Source organism: Pelodiscus sinensis, chromosome 1 (genome assembly GCF_049634645.1).
Source record: "Pelodiscus sinensis isolate JC-2024 chromosome 1, ASM4963464v1, whole genome shotgun sequence".
In the NCBI taxonomy this organism is placed as follows: Eukaryota; Metazoa; Chordata; order Testudines; family Trionychidae; genus Pelodiscus; species Pelodiscus sinensis.
This window is the reverse complement of record NC_134711.1, coordinates 64,667,720-64,685,925: the sequence shown is the minus strand read 5'-3', so window position 1 is coordinate 64,685,925 and position 18,206 is coordinate 64,667,720. Positions and strand designations below refer to the sequence as shown.

At 40.2% G+C, this 18,206-nt stretch overlaps 2 protein-coding genes across 5 annotated transcripts in view; both read left to right on the top strand.

The window, feature by feature from the left end:
- PTPRR (protein tyrosine phosphatase receptor type R) overlaps positions 1-6,360 on the top strand; it is a 215,603-nt gene extending 209,243 nt beyond the window's left edge. For all 4 annotated transcript variants that reach the window (XM_075931784.1, XM_075931780.1, XM_006121561.4 and 1 more), the window contains 2 exons: positions 1,024-1,137; positions 5,152-6,360. In XM_075931784.1, the coding sequence (XP_075787899.1) occupies positions 1,024-1,137; positions 5,152-5,245 (208 nt within the window). In that variant the 3' untranslated portion in view covers positions 5,246-6,360. The remainder of the gene's footprint in view (positions 1-1,023; positions 1,138-5,151) is intronic.
- A 749-nt stretch (positions 6,361-7,109) lies between these two features.
- The window catches only part of PTPRB (protein tyrosine phosphatase receptor type B), a 100,900-nt gene continuing 89,803 nt past the window's right edge, over positions 7,110-18,206 (top strand). Inside the window, exons 1-2 of the mRNA XM_006121563.4 lie at positions 7,110-7,262; positions 8,467-8,859. Coding sequence (XP_006121625.2) covers positions 7,208-7,262; positions 8,467-8,859 — 448 coding nt within the window. The 5' untranslated portion in view covers positions 7,110-7,207. The remainder of the gene's footprint in view (positions 7,263-8,466; positions 8,860-18,206) is intronic.

Sequence of the window (18,206 nt, the reverse complement as noted above, 5' to 3'; positions counted from 1 at the left end):
GTGCACTGTCCCATGTAATGGTACTTAGAGAGAGAGGGAATGAGTTCGCTCTATGGCCTTAGGTGAAAGCCAACTGGCTTTTAGCTCAAGCTGTAGAGGCTCGTAAGTTCTAGCGGTCCAAGGTTTGGTTCTACCTGTCAGCGTTACTTTGGATACAGAGGAATGGCTAGTGTGAAGAGGACTGTAAAAGAAAGTCTCAAACTGGGCAAGATCCATGAAGAGTGGGGCTTGGTCACTTCACATTGCTCCTTGAACTGGAGCAGAGAATATTCAGACTCCTCAAATCCCATTAGAGCTATAAAGATTTTGTGTAACATTGCTCCCTCTGTGCACTTTTGTGCAGAATGAAAACATATGGGCTTCACAAACTAACCCGTAGCTCTTTACCTGTTGCTGCTCTCTGAGCATGCATTTCCTAGAGGAAAAGGTGAGTTAGGGTATGTCTACACTACAGAGGGGTTTTTTTTTGGGAAAATGGCATTTTTCCAGAAAAACTTCAATTACGTCCACACTGCAATCGCATTCTTTCAGGAAAAAAATGGAAAAAACGGAGGGGGTTTTCTGGCGGTGGTAATCCTCTTTCTACAAGGAAGAAGCCTTTTTCCAAAAGAGCTTTTTTGGAAGAAGGGTGTGTGGACAGGGAAGAGGGAATTCTTTCACAAGAAGAGGAAAGAGGGAAAAGCACAGGAGCTCTACTGGCCATTCAGCCCATAGTAATCACAGTTTACATGCAAGATAGCATCCATTCATTGTGGACACTATCTGTCAAAAAAGCAGAGTGCTTTTTCGATGTGCTTTTGCAGTGTGGACACACGCTTTCGGTAGAGGTTTTTTGGAAGATCTCTTCCAGAAGAAACCTGCAGTCTAGACATAGCCTTGGTCATGTACCTAACCACTAATGGGTCTCTCTTGTGCATGTTGAGTATTTTCAGTTCTATATATGTGATGACAGAACAACTTCTGTGAAGGGTGCAGGTTGGTATCTGTCAGCTCCATTCACCTTTGCTTTAATTTTATTTTTAGTGCTGGTATAGGAAGAACCGGATGTTTTATTGCTACCACCATTGGTTGTCACCAGTTGAAGGAAGAAGGAGTTGTAGATGCACTAAGCATTGTCTGCCAGTTACGAGTTGATAGGTGAGTTGCAATGGAATTGTAAGTCAGATAAAGAACACAATGTCATATTTTCAATCCTCGTCTGCTACATTCCAATCTGATATATTTGTCTGTTAGCTTCACAACACAGAAATACTCTGTCTTCTTGTAGAAATGTGTCCTGCATCCTTCACTCTGTGTAAAACAAAAAAAGTCACAGTTGGGTAAGAAACATGCAAGTGTCAGGACTTTCAAGGATTCACTGTTCTTAAAGGTGAATTGAAGAGTTTAAATTGCTAAATCATGAACATAATCTATGGGGCAATTAAAAAATGATAAACAAGTATGTGTGAAATACTCAGAAGCACTCGGAGTTGCATAATTCTCCTCCCACTGATGCCAAAGGGAGTTTTACCATGGACTTCAGTAGGAGTACAGTTAGACCAACACAAAATGCTTCTGAAAATTTCATACTACATTTTTCAATATCCTGAAAGGTCTTTTCTTTTTTACTTTTCTGTCAGGATCTCAATTTGGGATTTTGTGTTTCTCTGGCAAGAATTTCCTATATGTCTAATATGGAAAGCCAAGTGTTAATCTAGGGTGGGTGCTAACCTGTATTAGATGCTATTGATAAAGTCCACAGCCACTTTAGGTGTCAGTATTTTAATGAACTCTTGTTGCTATGTGTCTCCTCCCTAAATTCAGGTCCTGACAAAGGAGTAAAGAACAAAATAGCTTTTCAAGTATTTTTGTTAAAGAATGTATTTGTTTGCAATTTTATGACTATTTATATTGTGTTAATAATTATAACAAGTTTGATTAACAGATTCTCTCATGTTCTGTGGCTATTTTATGCTGCAAAGTTGGTGCAAAGTGGCCCTAATACTGATATAATGCTACTCAGAAGATTCTCGCCAGTGTCGGAGGATCCTGTGGTGGTGGACAGCAAGGGGCAGCACTGGTGAAAGGCCACCCCAAAATTTGCCATAGCCACACTGTTGCAGCCATTGTTCTCCAGCCACCCAGCTCTGGAGGCAGAGCAGAGAGACCAGTGGCTGCTGGCTGATTACCCAGCTCTGAGGGTGGCAGGAGTAAGAAGGGAGCTGTGGTGCCCAAGAGCAGTCCCAGGCTGTGTCCCTGTCCACTAGGGAGCATTACCAAGGGTAGTTTGGAGGGTCTGGAACTCCCCACAACTGTCTAGACTGATCTGCTTACATGGGCTTCTGATTCTGCCCCCAGTATCTCTGCTCCCCAATGTCTCTGCTGGCTCCAAAGCCAGGTCCCTCCACCTTTGAAGAATTGAAGGGCAGTGGGGAGCTGAGGAGGAGCTCCAGCTTGGGCTGCAAGTGGGGGTGAGGAAGGAGGAGGCAGGGCCAGAACTTAGGAGGCACAGGGGGCGGGGCCTTGTTGCAAGCAGGGATACAGCCCTGTGTGTACAGCCTTGGGGAAATGCAGCAAAATATTCTTTTTCATGCTACTCCATTAGCATTTTTAAACAGACGCACTACAACAATATTTGTTTCCTCATTCAGTAACTATACCAGTGAAAGAACCTTTATTTTCAACAATATTGCCCAAAATATCCATCAACTGTTAAGTTTATAAATGCTCTAAAAATGAATGTAACTGCAGAACCAACCAGTACTACTGCAGATTTTGAAATTTATAACCACAAATTGAGATTTGCAGTTCTTTTACACCCAAGTATATAATTTGAAAGCTACTCAACTCTTGGGTGAGTTTCATAAATCATCCAGTCACAGAGCTGGAACAATGCCACATAATATGCATAGTTCCCCCACACACAGACGAAGCAGGACTGGCAAATGCTCCCAACAAACTGTTTATAAATTATCTACAAACCAGGACTTATTTACTGAAGAAATCTATGGATAGCTTTTTAATAATCAGTAAAACTGGGAATTTCACTATTTCTTTGCAAATATTTCACACAGAAAAATGAGTCTCTTGAACTAGATAATTATACAGAACTGTAGTATCTCAGTGCCTCCCAAATCAAAAAGAACCAATAGTGATCTCTTTCTTCTACTGCAATCTGTAGGAGAGATGGCTTGATTAGTTGGGCTGTGTTACTCTGTGGTGTATGTGAGGCATATGGGCATTCTTTTCTGGGAGTGAGTTCCACAATCTAGGGCCAGCTCTTGTGAAAATTCTGTGTCCCAATTTCAAGCCTCCGCCCCACGACTGGAAAGCAGCTTCCTCATTCCAGTGGAATGCAGCTGTTGCAGGAGTTCATGGTCACTGAAAGAACAGGTGATCCCATAAGTATCTAGGGTCAGTTCCATGGAGTACTTAGAATATCAACCAGGAGACCTGGAAATGTACTCCATATTCATCAAGGAGCCAGTGCTGAGACAGAAGCCGTAGAATGATGTACTTATGGCAGTCTCTGTTGCTGAGCAGATGAACTGCTGCATTTTGTGTCAGCTAAAGATTTTTCAGGCTATGTGGCTTCATTACTAGGAATAATGGATAGCAATAATCAAGGTTGGAAGTCACAAATATGTGGCTCACGATGGCCAAGCCCAATACTGTTTAAGGAGTAGAGTCTTCTTGCCAGTTGCAGCTGGAAGTAAGCAGTTTTTGTCTCATGGCTATTTGGACATCCAGTAGCAATGAAGAAACTGAAAGGACCTCAAAATGGTAGGCCAACAGGAAGATCTTAAATAAGAGAAGCTACTTGTTGAATACATTGTGTTACAATAGGTACAATAGGTCTACCTATCAATTGTCTTTTTTTTCTGTTAGAAAAACCACAGATATTTAAAAAAATGTGTTAACCTGATAGTTTCTGTGGCCTAGCAAGCCTTGTATTTAAAAAGGCCAGATTCTACATCCGTGTGATGCAAGCCTCCCACTGAAATCACCTAATTCAATGAGGGTTGGCAAACGCAGTTTGAAGTGCAGGTATGAATCTTCCTTTCCCTGTGGGCCACATCCTTCCTTCCCAGACAGGCACACACATCTGCTCCAAGTAGCTGGCTTGATGCAAGCTTGGGAAGGGAGGCAAGGATGTCTCTGCAGTGATCAGGTTGCAGTTGTTTTTAACATTTTGGAGTTGCAATAGCACCTACTGTGTCTGGGTCCCAAATGTGTGAGGGGCCCTGGCCCATGTTTGTTATCTGAAAGACAATGCTAGTACTGCAGTACAGCCTCAGCCAGTATTCCATCTGGCACAGCATCTCCTCACTCACTTTCAACACTGGATAGTTTAGGTCCTACTGTGGGATTCCTGAAAGCCCCAGTGCTACCAGCTGAGCTATCATACAGCTATATTAGGTGTAAGTAGCTGATCCAAACTGACTGCACTGAGCACTTTTTTATGCTCAAGTTAAACTAAGTTGCATTGCTGGCGCAGAAATGAGTCACCGCTGTAAAATTTCTTCTCTGTCTGCTGTTTAGACCGGATGCATTGTAGGCGTTAGAAAGAGGACAGGAAGAGCTGGTCTCTGCACATGTGATCTAAGGGTCACCATAGGTTACATTTTTAGGATATGAAGAAGAATGAAGTCTGTGCACACTGGGCCAGATTCTCTTACCCTTACTCATGCTAAGTAGCACCTCATTCCTCCAACAACCCCAATAAAATCAATGGGGCTGCTCTGTGAGTCCAGAACTCAACTTGAATAAAGGGTGTAAGAATCTGCCACAAGTGACTAAGCTTTTTATGACATATCTAATCTTAGTCGTGCTTAAAATACAGCGTGTTCATTGCTTTTCGGGAGATTCCCCATAATTGCATTGGGTTTGAAATCTGGATTTTAACAGCTTACCTGCCAGCTAAATGTTTCCCTACAGCTCATACATCTGTTGTGTCAGGGTTGGATAGTCATGATGTAATAACAAGACAAATATCACTTGAAGAGCACTACTCAGGCCAAACTGCCATTTGCTCAGACAAACTCTCACTGAAATTAAAACTCAGAATAGACCTCAGGATTTGACCTCACGTGTTTTCTGGTTCTTAGCACGAGAGCAGATTTGTTTGATTTTTAAGAAATAAGATTTCATTCTATTGCACTTTCTTTTCAGAGGTGGAATGGTTCAGACCAGTGAACAATATGAATTTGTGCACCATGCACTGAGTCTGTATGAAAGTCGACTCGCTGAAGAAGCAGTCCAGTGAAACCACGAAGGGGGACCAGAATGTCAGTCTCTTGAGGTAATTTGTTTCATTACCTACCAGCAACTTCGTCAAGGAGTTTACTACAGTGGAGAGAGGTGCTTTGACGCCAACTTGTGAAAGGACTATGGATGGTTTGGCAAAACTATAAAGATAGCCAGACACTTACTGTATATGAATATATTGTAAGCATCCTGAAATGATTTTTAAAGAAGGTACTATACTGATGCTACATGTGGATTTCACGTATATATCTAAAAGGTGGATTTATTACTGTAATAATATCTGCTATACAGAACGTATGTATGTGCTACGGCTGCAGTCAGATGGAAATTGGAACTTCTTCAGAAGAAATGTTTTTCTAAGTGTATAAATGCTTTAACATTTGCCAACTCTGTCTTGTGAATGGACTGTCAGCTGTTAAACTGTACCTGTTAAGTGCTATTACCTATTATGTGGTGAGCTTATTTCTTGGCCACATAAAACTCTTGCTGCTAAAGTTGCAAGTGATTAATTATGGATTTAAGAAGAAAAGTCCTTTTGTTTTGGAAACTGTTCAAAAGCGGTTATCTTTTATATGGAAATATCTGTTCTTCATACTATTTAGCTATTTAATGCATATTTATAATAAGTCCTATAATGCAGTGACAGAGCACAACCTCTGTTATTCAATGTATATGTATGTAATTACTCTATACTGTTGATTGTACTCTATACTGTTAGAAACTGCTTCTGTTCCTGACCTGAATCCAGTGTATTTGTAAACTGTATGAGTCATTTTACTTTTAAAGGAAACTTTATAGCATATATTCAATGGTAAGGATTTTAAATATTTGCCCATCTTTCACTAAGAGTGGATTTTTTGAATATGTTATCTCCCTGTTGTATCACTTCTGTTAAGAGATGGATGCCTTTGGAAAGAGGAGCTGTTCTGTTACAGGAAGTTATACAAAAAAATGTTTTTATGAATGTTTCCTTATATTTCTGCAAAGATTTGTTCATTAAGAGAAATGTAAATCTAGCATAACTACTTACAGCAACTAGGATTAAATCAGTTTTTAATTCAGTGATGTTGACTTTGCTTCATACTGACAATAAACTACCCTTGATACAAAATAGTTAGTGCATCTGGAGGTTTATTGCCTACAGTAAGTAACCATTACCATTATCATGATACCCTGATAAGGCAAATATAGCCCAATCTGCTCTAGTTAATTCTATGCTGGCTTCTGGCCATTTGGAGGTCAAATCTTTGAGGCCTTTACCCAGCTTTTCATTAAGGCAAACTCTCACTGTATGTAGGCAACATGGATCAGACAATGTTGACGAAAAGTCAACATAATTTGATCCCATAGTGGGAGTGTACAATGAGAAGAACTCATAGATTAGTACTCCCACAATATTATAGTTTTCAGAACTCACAGAGGAGTTGGAAATGATATCTAATAATGTGATTTTGCTTGATGGACTCGCAACATATTCTAGAAACTGTGAATGGTGAAAAATTGATAGGCTAGTATGTATTTATTCATCACTAGCCAAACCACATTCAGCCATGGAATGTTTTATGAGTGGTCAGTTACATGAAATTACAATCTCTGTTCCTTATATTTTTAATCCAGCACTTTATTCAGATGTTGAAGCATGTTTTTTATTTGTGTGTGAGCGAGCACTGGTAGTTTCAAAATCTATCCCCTTTTTGCTTGGGTTTTTCCAAAATAAATCAGAGTCTGTAAACTCTGAAGAATCATATGAAAGGACAAACTGGTATGAAATTCCCCAAAACTATTGAATAGAAGGAAATGCTCGTCACTGACTTTTCCTCCTGTGAAGGCACATTTCCTTCCTAGCCTTCACTTCACTTATCTGAGGTGGTGATTTTGTGTGTGTGTGTGTGTGTGTGTGTTGCGTGTGTGTGTGTGTGGTTTTTTTTAAACAGAAGCATGGGGAGTTGTTAGCTGGAAAATGGATCCCTTACTTCATGTCCTGATTTTTACCTTCCTGGCCTTCAAGATCTCAGGTAAGCACATCGCCCGGTGTCTATCCTCCATTCCAGTTCCCATTGTGTCACTAACCAGGGCTCCTAAGGGTTGTTGAAACTTATTCAGTGCTGTGGAAATGGAGCCACTTCTCAGCCTGAGTTTATATAAGAGAGATGGAGGGGGAGGGCTGGGCCAACAAAGCCCGTACTGTTTAGATTTCTCTCCAAAGGAAAATAAACGGTCTCTCCTTGAATACCTTTTAAAAAATATCTTCAACTAGACAGTTCTGAGGCAGAATCCTGAGCTAGATTTCTTTGAAGAGAGATTCAGATTACTTAGTAAGGCTTTGTGAAACTTACCAAACCTAAAGCTTCTATGGGCACTTAGAACAGTTTTATGTCCTACGCCATAAAAAAGTGTGAATGAAGAAACAAAAGAAGTTACGTGTTTTGTTTTTAAATGATTTTGTTTATCGAGTGGAGCCTTAAGTTTTGATGAATTAACTGACTTGCAATAAAACGTGATCAATGAAATGAGAGTCAAATTGAGATTGCTAGTGAACCTTCCAATTCTGTTCTTAATAACAAATGGGCTTTTGGGGTTGGGGAAATTTGATTTCAATGAATGATTTTTTCTTCTCTTCATTTTATCATTGGCTCTATACATATAAACTGGGATAATAAAAGAATCAATCTGATCTATAGTGAGATAGTTACAAAGTAATGACTGGAGGAGTCAATGTATTTAGGTGTGTAAGATACACAGAGTTCATATCAGTCAAAAGTTCCCATCCTTTTTCACACAGCACACAGATGTTGTTCTGTCACCCTCCTCCACCAAATACTAAGATTTGTTTTAAAAAATCAATTTCCAGTTATGTACAGTGAATTTAATTTAAGGTGAGAGTAAGGAAGGCTAATGGATCTCTGTGTATTGGAAGAGGAGGGACAGGGTTTTCAGAAGTGAAGTGAAAGTCAATAACCCATATTTTAATTCAAGTTAGATTTCTTTTGTTTTTAAGTAGAAAGTCAGGGTTTGTTGCATTCTCTCTCTTCGCATTTCCCTGACCAAACAATTGTGATTTTGTGCCTTTTAAAATAATTTCTGCTGGTGCCAGTCATAAAAAGCTGAGATACACAGAAAGTGGGAAAGAAAAAAGGAGGATTATTTTGAAGTCATTGGGATTCATTTTTAAATGCCACATATGATTTGCTGCATTTTTATGGGTTTTTCATCTTCCAGGAGGGTTTCTGATTATCCATGTCCAGAAACAGCAATGCCTTTTTAGAGGCAAAACAGCGTTAGTGAGCAACTGCAATCTGACGGATCCAAACCAGCAGTGGATGTGGACAGACTATGAGAAACTTCTCCATGTTAAATCTGGCCAGTGTTTGGGCATCTCCAAGTCCTCTGCTGCATCATCCCGCAGCATCTTCATAGACTGCCCTCAGGCACCCAGCTGGACCTGCCACAAAAAGGAAGGCCTCCTCCAGGTGGCAAATAGCTCTCTCTTTCTCTCCAAACAAGGCCCGAAGGTAATGATCAAGATGGGTAAGAAATACCCTCATAGCTGGAAGCAAATAAGTATCGACGACAAAGGAAACTCTACCTATGAAAATCTGTGTCCACACAAAGGTGAGCTTCTCCTTTCAGGCAGTGTCTTGGTAATTATGGTAACAATCCTGTCTCTCTTGCACCCACTCTCACTTTAAGAAAAATTACATTTTCTCCTGGGAGCTTAAAAGATTGCTCAGAATCCAAAATCAGAGTACCTTAAAAAGAATAATTTTAAGACAGCCATGATACCTGACTTTCTAAAATTTAGTGGGTTGCTCTAGTTATCTGGTTGATATTTGGGGCCCAAATTTGTATGTATAGACTTAATCCCACCAGATTCTTGTGCTATTTGCTTCCCAAAAAGAGAAGAATATAATTTTAGTGCTGCTTTCAATACCAACATCAAACTCTCCAGATCCTCTTCCTCATCCACTTTATAGACATGCATATTTAAAAAAATATACCAAAAGGGGCACAAGTCATCTGAAAAATTGGATAGATGTAGTACTACTTCACTGATAACCTGAATGTTTGTTCCCAATGAACAAATAGCCTACATATTCCATTGCTCATGAAGTAGCATCACTATACCAATATGGGAAATAATCCTGGTAACAAATACAAAATTCACAGTGTAATGAACTGAATCCAAATCTTTGGAAATACTAATTTTAAGATGCATTTTCCTGTGTGTTTACCTTCGTACATGGTAAGTATTTATATACAGTTGTAGAAGCTATTTTATGTTTAGCTAGAAGCCATCTTGTATATCAGAAACCATTTCAGCTTTTCTCTCAAGCACGTAGACCAGAGTGAACTTTCTGTCACCCCGTGAGAAGAGGCCTACAGGACGGGCTATTGGTATGTGTTAATTGGGCTGGTTGGGACAGGAGATGTACTCCCTCGTACCTGTACGCCATCTTGTTGATAAGGCTTTGTTTTTCCAAATTTAATTGAGGATTTCTGTAATTGGATGCCCTGACGTCAGACTGTTTGGCTAAGGGTATAAAGATACTAGGATTGATTGTATTAGCAGCCTTACTGGGCCCGGCTCTGCTGTGACCACGTTTGGCTCATGCTGTGCTTTATTAATTAATAAAGCTGTTTGTTAGCTGCCTAAACACAGAGGAGCGTGTTTTTGCTTCGACACAGTTATAACATAAAATGTGGCTAGAAAGGATCTGAGTGTTGTTTAATAATATGTTCACAACTCTTGTTTTGGGGTCTGTTAAAGTATGTCTACACTGCGGCACTATTTTGGGATACTACCAGTATCCTCAAATAGCGTTTTCTGCGTCTTGACAGCACGTCCATTACTTCAAAATGTAATCGAAATAACGGGCGCGCTATTCTGATGTCCCGGTAAACTTCATTCCACAAGGGTTATGGGACTTGTCAGAATAACAGTTTATTTCATAATTTTGAAATAGACTATCTCAAAGTAAGCTCAAAATAAGGTACGCAATTTGTGTTGCTCAAATTGCATAGATTATTTCAAGCTAGCATTGCAGTGTAGACGCAGCCTTAGAGTTCGCAGGAGCACTTTGCAGTATTGTTCTGTGCTGTGATTTAGCAATGCACTAAAGTAAATCATAATGACCTAGCTAGCCAACTCTTTATTACAAAGACAATATGCTGCATCACGTGTGATTTATTCCATCCTTAAAAAATTTCTTTAAAATAGATATAATAATGTGTCATATGACCATCTGAAGTTTTTTGGGAAGATTAAAACAAAATCCCTGAGTTGTTATAAAACTTCTTTGTCAGTTACTATTATTTTTGTAATCTATTTTACATTACATGTTTTGGGCTTGATTCACATCTGGTTTACCATATTTAATAAGATTAGGCTTAGTGCTACAAAGGCTTACATAAGTTTACTACTGAGCAATACCATAAAGATATATACCTATGGAATCAGTCAGAATGGAAAAGAGATCAAGAGGACACCTAATATATTGTTGTGTTTATGGAATGCATATTGGAGATAAGATTGGAGAGGGAAAGTGGGTTGGCTGGTAGTAATTTGATGTTTCTTGAGTCAGTTTACCAACTTTGGAACCATATTTCTTGAGCATTTATTTTTAAAAATATAAACATACGCATACAATATATGACACTGAAATGCATTTGGGGGGTTCTGTTAGGCCTTCCATTTTGACGCTAATGTCCTCATGGACTTCTTTGTGGCGTTCTACTGAAAAATCCATAGTACAATATGTTTCAATTACCATTGTCATCAGATAACTCACAATTTCTAAGCATGCAGCAGGTACTAATTCCATGTGTTTTATAATATCATGACAAAAACTGTAAAGAATAGACTTAAGTACAGAACGATGCAACTTTCTCCATAAAAATATAGAACACTGAAAACTATAGCAAAATCATAATGCTATTTGACCCAGCCCTAGGGTCTCTCTGGGTATCTACACTTGCACCCTAGTTCAAACTAGGGATGCAAATGTAGGTGACCGAAATTGCTAATGAAGTGGGGATTTAAATATCCCGCACTTCATTAGCATGATCTCGCCAGTGCATTACTCTGCTGAACAGCTGTTTCGAAAGTGAAAGTACATGCCGGGACACATGAGTTTGAACCAAACCCCTTGGTTCGAACTAATGTTACTCCTCATTTTTTTAAATGAAAGCTTTAGAGACTCATGTTGGAAAATGCTGGTTTTAGTCTTTATTCAGGTAAAATTACATAGAAAAGATTGAGTAATGTCTTCAGAACTGGAATAGATGCAAATTATTCTAGTCTTTGGTAGCACTCTCATTTACTCTTTGCTTATGTGGTACTTATCAAGCATGAAAGATATGGGAGATTTTGGCAAAGGAATGATTCAGTCTTGCAAAACAAAAGAAAGACAAGCTGAATCTCTATCCAAACCTCTAACCAAATTTGAGATGGGACAAGCTCCAAACCCAACAACTACAATTATCTCTACAATAGGTCAGATCTACAACCAAATATGAACATTCTGAGCTCCCAGAAAGTTTGAATTTGGATCTCAGTTTCAAATCTGACTTCTTACAAGTGTTCAGATGCAAAATTGGTTCTACCCATCTATAGACAACTCTTCATGAAGGTCAAGATCAATTGGGTCCCTAACCAGTCAAAAGTGATTTCTTAATCCAACCCAGGCCTTTTCTTCCTTTGCCACCTCACAAAATCCATTTCAGCAAGTTTGCCGGTTGGTTATACCAAATTCCACCATCAAGGAGCCAATCTTGCAAGTCTGTGTGCCTCCATGAGTTGTTCAGTATCATAAACTCCCACTAACATCAGTGAAAGGTGATGGTACTCAGTCACTTTCAGGATAGACCTGAAATCTCTTAGGGTACGTCTAGACTACCGCGTTTTGTCGACGGAAGTTTTGTCGACAGATACTGTCGACAAAACTTCCGTCGACAATTTGCGTCCAGACACATGGAGTTCTGTCGACAAAGCAAGCCGCTTTGTCGACAGAACTCCGTAGTCTGGACGCAACGTTACAGGCAATAACACCTTCTGTCGACAGAACTCTGTCGACAGAAGGTGTTTTGCCTCGTAAAATGAGGTATACCAGCGTCGACAAAACCGCGGAGTTCTGTCGACGTTATGTCGACAGAACTCCGCGGTAGTGTAGACGCTGGTATTGTTTTGTCGACAAAAGTCCACTTTTGTCGACAAAACTAGGTAGTCTAGACACACCCTTAGAGTCCATCTATACTACAGGCTAAAGTCAAATTAAGATATGCAACTTCAGCTATGTTAATTGCATAGCTGAAGTCAAAGAAGCTTAACTCAGCTTTAGGCACTGTCTACACAGTAGGAAGTTGAAAGAACACTCTTCCTTCGATTTCCCTTACTCGTGAAATGAGAGTTACAGAAGTCAGAATAAGAGTCCTGTTATTTCAAAATTATTTTGAAATAATGCACTTGCTGTGTAGATGCACATTCTGTTATTTCAAAATAGCACTGCAGTGTAGATGTGCCCTTAAGATCTTCTTCTCCAGGTCAAAAACACAATTCTGGACACACTGATCCATGGAAGGCTCACATGGCTGTGAAATTTCAAGAAAGCTTCCAGGGTTGTTAGATCTACTGAATCAACAACATAGACTTTGTATAAAATAAGCAAAGTGGATGCAGGAAACTAGCAGCCTATTGGGCTCAGTACAGTGCTAGAAATAGGAACCAGGAGAGATTGGGGTATGTGAAATGGCTGAAGAACAGAGAAAAATATCAGGAAATGGATTGCACTTGAAGAACGGAGGCTAGAAAGTATGATCAGAAACTTGGGAGGAAGGGAAAGATGGTGTTAGGAGTAAGATCTGTTTTTGTGTAGAGTTAATTGGAAATTTTTTGACAACACATTTTTTTGTTTGGAGATGCCACTTCTCTGAAACAAAATCTGCTCCTGGAAATGTATCAATTAGAAGGGTTTCTCAGGTCCAGGATGAAAACTTGAGGGGGTAGGAAGGAGGGAACTCCCAGAATAGGCCCATGCTTAGGGCACTCTGCTGAAATGTAGGGTATTCCGGTTAAAATCTAAAACAGAGGAGGGCAATAATTTTTGGTGGGAGAGCCACTCCAAGAATTTGGAAAGTGGTCGAGGGCCGCACTCTTCCGTGATATTAATGGAGGAGGTGCGGGGTCTGCAATGGAGGTTAGATGCTGAAGGGAGCTTGGGGTAAGGGAGGGAGTTTGGGTAAAGGAGGCAGTTGTGACCTGGGGCACTGGAATAGGGTTCAGAGAGTTGGATTATGACCTAGGGCATGGAATTGGGGTAGAGGAGGGGATGCAGGAGATTGAGGTGCAGTGGTTTGGATTGTGAGCGAGGGCAGGAAGGGACTGTGATCTGGGGCAGGGATTGGGGTACCAGATCTGGGATGGGATACGGGTACAGGAAGGCAGCAGAGGATTTGAACATATGGAGTAGGGAGTAGAGGGTTGGAGCAGGGAGGGGCTAGAGGCCAGAGGCAGGCTCTAGCCAGGAGACTTACCAGCCAGCAGCCTGGCACTTTCCTGAAGCAGCCACCCTGCCTGCCCCGTCCCCACACAGGCTGCAGCCATGTGCTCTGTGAGTAACTACGAGCCCTGGAGGGGAGGGGAGTGTGGTGCTTCTTGGCTGCTTGTTACTGAAACAGGCAGCTCCCATTGCCCAGCTTCTGGCCAAAACCCGGCTAATAGGATTGTGCTGGAAGTGGGAGCAGCTCCTAAAGCCTTTCCCCCTTCCCTCTGGGCTCACGGACTATATCTACACTGCATTTTTTTTGCGGAAGAGGATATGCACCTATTTCCTGGGTGCTCATTTGCATATCTTCTTCCAATTCTTTTTATGGAAGAGGTTTTGCCGCTAAAAAACCCTGTGTAGACGTGGCCATTTGTCAGAAAAAAACCCTTTTTTGCAAGATCCTGTAAACCTTGATTTTTGAGGAATAAGAGATCTTGCAAAAAGGGGGAGTTTTCCAACAAATGGCCACGTCTCCATGGGGCTTTTTAGCGGCAAAAGTTCTTCCACAAAAAGAATCGGAAGAAGATATGCAAATGAGCATTCCATTTGCATATCCTCTTCCACAAGAAAATCCAAAGTGTAGACATAGCCACAGATTTTAAAGGGAAACCACCCAGCAGCCACATTTCTGAGCAGCATTTGGGTGAGGGAAGGCAAGTGAGGAGCCCGCCTGGGGCTCCCCGCAGCACCTTTGGGCCAGATCTGGGGGGTTTGGGCATATTTTGCCCAGGCCTGATCTAAGCTCTGCCTGATTTTAGAGCAGGGACTTGAAACTTGGTCTTGCACATCCCAGTATTGGTCATCCTGGAGCGAGTCTCTCACAATCTCTGCTGTTGGGTCAGTTTCACTTTGCATAAATAATTAAATATTAATCAGCCCAAAGAGACAGAGATACTTCCCAAGATACTCCCTCTGGATGTAGGAGTCAGACGTTCAAGTCCTTGCTCTGCTTAATCACATATCCCAGGAAAGTGCTTTAACCTCCAGGCTATCAGCTCTTCCTACAAGGGCATTGTCTTCTCTCTGTTTTTTAGGGAAAAGTTTCAAAAGGCTTTTGTTTCATTCCCATATGGAATGAAACCAAATTTCAAAACCTCACATTTTTTTCAGGAAATGGAGTTCTTATCCAGCTAGCCTTAGTAAGGAGAAGTGAAAGGAGCATATGCAGAAATGGAGGACAAGAAGAGAAGATCTCAACTGTTTGGTTTAAGTGCATATATTTCAGGGTGGGGGGTTATTGAATTAGACAAATTACAAATGTTTTATGATTCTGTTTATCACTAATCTACTCGGAACCAGATGACAAAGTTGCTGGGCCTCTTGAGTTTTGCATGAGTTACAATAGTAAGTAAGGGAGAAATTCTCAAAAGCTCCCACTCTGATTTTAAAACTGATTTTTGAAGTGGCAGTATTATAGAGTTGCACCAACAGTTTATTTCCTGGAGATTACTTGGTAGTTAGAAGATCTGGTAGTTGTTGTTGAAAAAGATGAAAGGTCCTCGCTAACACAGAGGAAATAGCAAAAATAATTATCCATGAAGCCAGTACTATTGTGATCTGTGGACAGTTGGCAAATGAGAAAATAATGGTAAACTGGTCAAATGACTTGTGATTATTCACTCAGCTCTAGTAATCACCATGTAGCCTATATTCTAGGTTTGGAAGACAATACTATTTAATTACCCTCCTCTAGGGTATTAATATAGACCAATCCTTCTGTTCTGACTGCAGCAAACATACCCATATTCGTCCTAAAAGTAACAACTTCAGACCCGAGCCCCATTTAAATAAAACATTTGAACTGTAAAGATAAAATGGATTTACCATATATTGCGTGCCTTAGGGTACATCTACACTGAACTGTAACTCAAAATAAGATACACAATTTGAGCTACATGAATTGTGTATCTTATTTTGTCATTTGGCACTGTGTACAAAGTGCCAAATTTTGAAATAAAGAGCTATTCCAAAACATCCCTTATGCCTCACAGAATGAGGTTTACGGGAACGTTGGAATAGCGAGCCAAAAATAATGGGTTTGCTGTGAAGATGCAGGATAGCTATTTCGAGATACTCCGTTATCCTGAAATAGCATTGCAGTGTGGATCCTGAAAGAAAGAACAAGAGGGGGGAAATGTATACCAAATACAACATTGCTGTATCCTCTGTTTAGTCTGAAGCTTTAGCTAGACAAAACAGGATATAACAAATAAGCAAAATGACTGACTGTCAGGTGCTCTTGGTGCAATCTGTCTAGGGAACCCAACTTTTCCTAACTGGTCCCCTTCAATTCAACCAGTCCAGAAATTCTTGACTTAAACTGAGTCTATCAGTGCTTAACCTCCAGAGCTTGTGTTCTTCTTTTGTCTCTTTGTTGATTTACTCAGAAGCAGCCTAGCTTGGAAGTAATTAACCCTCTACTATTCCAGGCTTTTCTGCCTCCCTTTCCGTCTCTGTTCTCCCTCCTTTATAAAGGGGCTTGTTTTCCTGGTTGGTCACAACTGTGGGTGTATGTGTCTGTGATGGGCAGCTCTAGCAGCTGCATAGAGGTGTGATCAGCCTTCCTGTAAGTAGGGGACACTCTCCTTTCTCTTCTGCCTTTGCTCAGTATGGGGCTTGTTACATCTCCATGTTACATCCATGAACTCTTTGACAGTCAGCTGTTAGTGCCAAAATTTCTTGTTTCCATTTTCCCCAGTCACTTTGATTTATCTGCTCCTTTCCATCATCTGTCCCTCACCCCAACCCAACCCTCTAAAACTGTACCTTTTGTACACCTCCTATATGCCTGTCCTACTTTCCTATCTCAAACTTTAGACGACTGAGTCTTGGAGGGTTACATCATGAGGAGACTAAAGCCAAAGGGCTCGATCCTGTTGAAGTCAATGGTAAACCTCCCGCTGACTTCAAAGGGGCAGGATCAGGTATAAAGTAGCCAGCTAACAAGAAGCAGCACTCAATAATCCCAAACAGCTAATGCATAGAAGTCACTCTGATCAGGGCCCTTGTAAAACTTCCTGCCTCCTTGGAGTTCCAGCTACTTCTCTTCCAAATGGAGGTAAGCCTTATCCCAAGATCTGATTTCTTTTAATGTAGGTTAAAGTGAAAATAGAAATGATAAAAAACATTTTTTCATATGCCAGCCACCTTCTCACTCGGGATGTTAGAACACTGCTCTTCTAATCCTTCATAATTTCAGTGCTTCAGACTTTTACTACTCTACAAGCGACTTAGCATACACCATCCAAAGCTGTCTGCACAAGGGAGGAGCTAATGGAGTTTCCCTTCTAGCCTGAGTGCAGTATACTTTTTTTTTTTGATTGGTTTACAAATTAGAATTAGAACTTGTCAAAAATGATGGAATATTTTTATGCACCCAAAAATAATCAAAAATTTTCACACAATATTTTGGTCAGTGTTTCAAAGAATTTTAGCCAGCTTCAGTGTATGCTTGTAACACAGCAATATGATAGGGCATGCATTGAACGTATACAGACCAGAGGCTCTGAGACCACAAGGGAGAATGAAGTCTGTGCTACAGCCTGAACTACTAATACTACTACTAGTTCAATCCCACCTGTCCATTGGCATTACACATGAAATAAATGGTGTCTGACAATTGGTTTGAACTAGAAAAGTATTCCAAGATACTTAGAAAATATATTTTTTATAAAATTAATTTTTACATAAAAACTTTAAAAATACCCTACGTGTTTTCTTTCTAAAAACTACAATTTCAAAGTAAAGAATACTGAATGATTTTACTTGCCTTTCATTTAACCTTCATTCCTAAAATAAAATCAACCACCATCCCTCTATCAGAGCACTAAGGGCAGAGTACTTTCAAACCAATTATTACATATCTTAGATGACTAGTACGTTTTAAGATTACCCAAGCTACTCTGTAATCACCTAAAATATTCTGCACCTCACATCTCATTGCTTAAGTAAAGAATTCTTACTTTGCATTTTTAAAGAAACCATTACCCATCTTTATGATGATCTTAAAACCTCTAGATCTTCTGCTCCTTTTCCACTGACAAACATAATGTATATAATGACTTCAGGAATAGACCCACAATCTCACTGTATTTTTGTCTAAATCCTGTAGGTATTTCTCCTTCAGGAATAAATAAAGCTTCAGCTATAAGCCCAATTATAAAGCCTTGGTTCTAATTCCTTGCTACAGCAATAGGAACCCATGGATAAATGTGGTATTTCAGTTTTTTAAAAAGAAATGGTAACATCTTTACAGTGAAGTTTAGATCCTTTATTTTGAAGTGTTTTTCTAACTCACAATGAGCCAAAGCACACAAAAAAAAGAGGGATTTATTTGAGCACTACAGGGGCAGAAAAGGGAACAACTGTCCCAGAGCCTGGCATTTCAAAAGGGCCCGTGGCTCCCATTCACCACTGCCG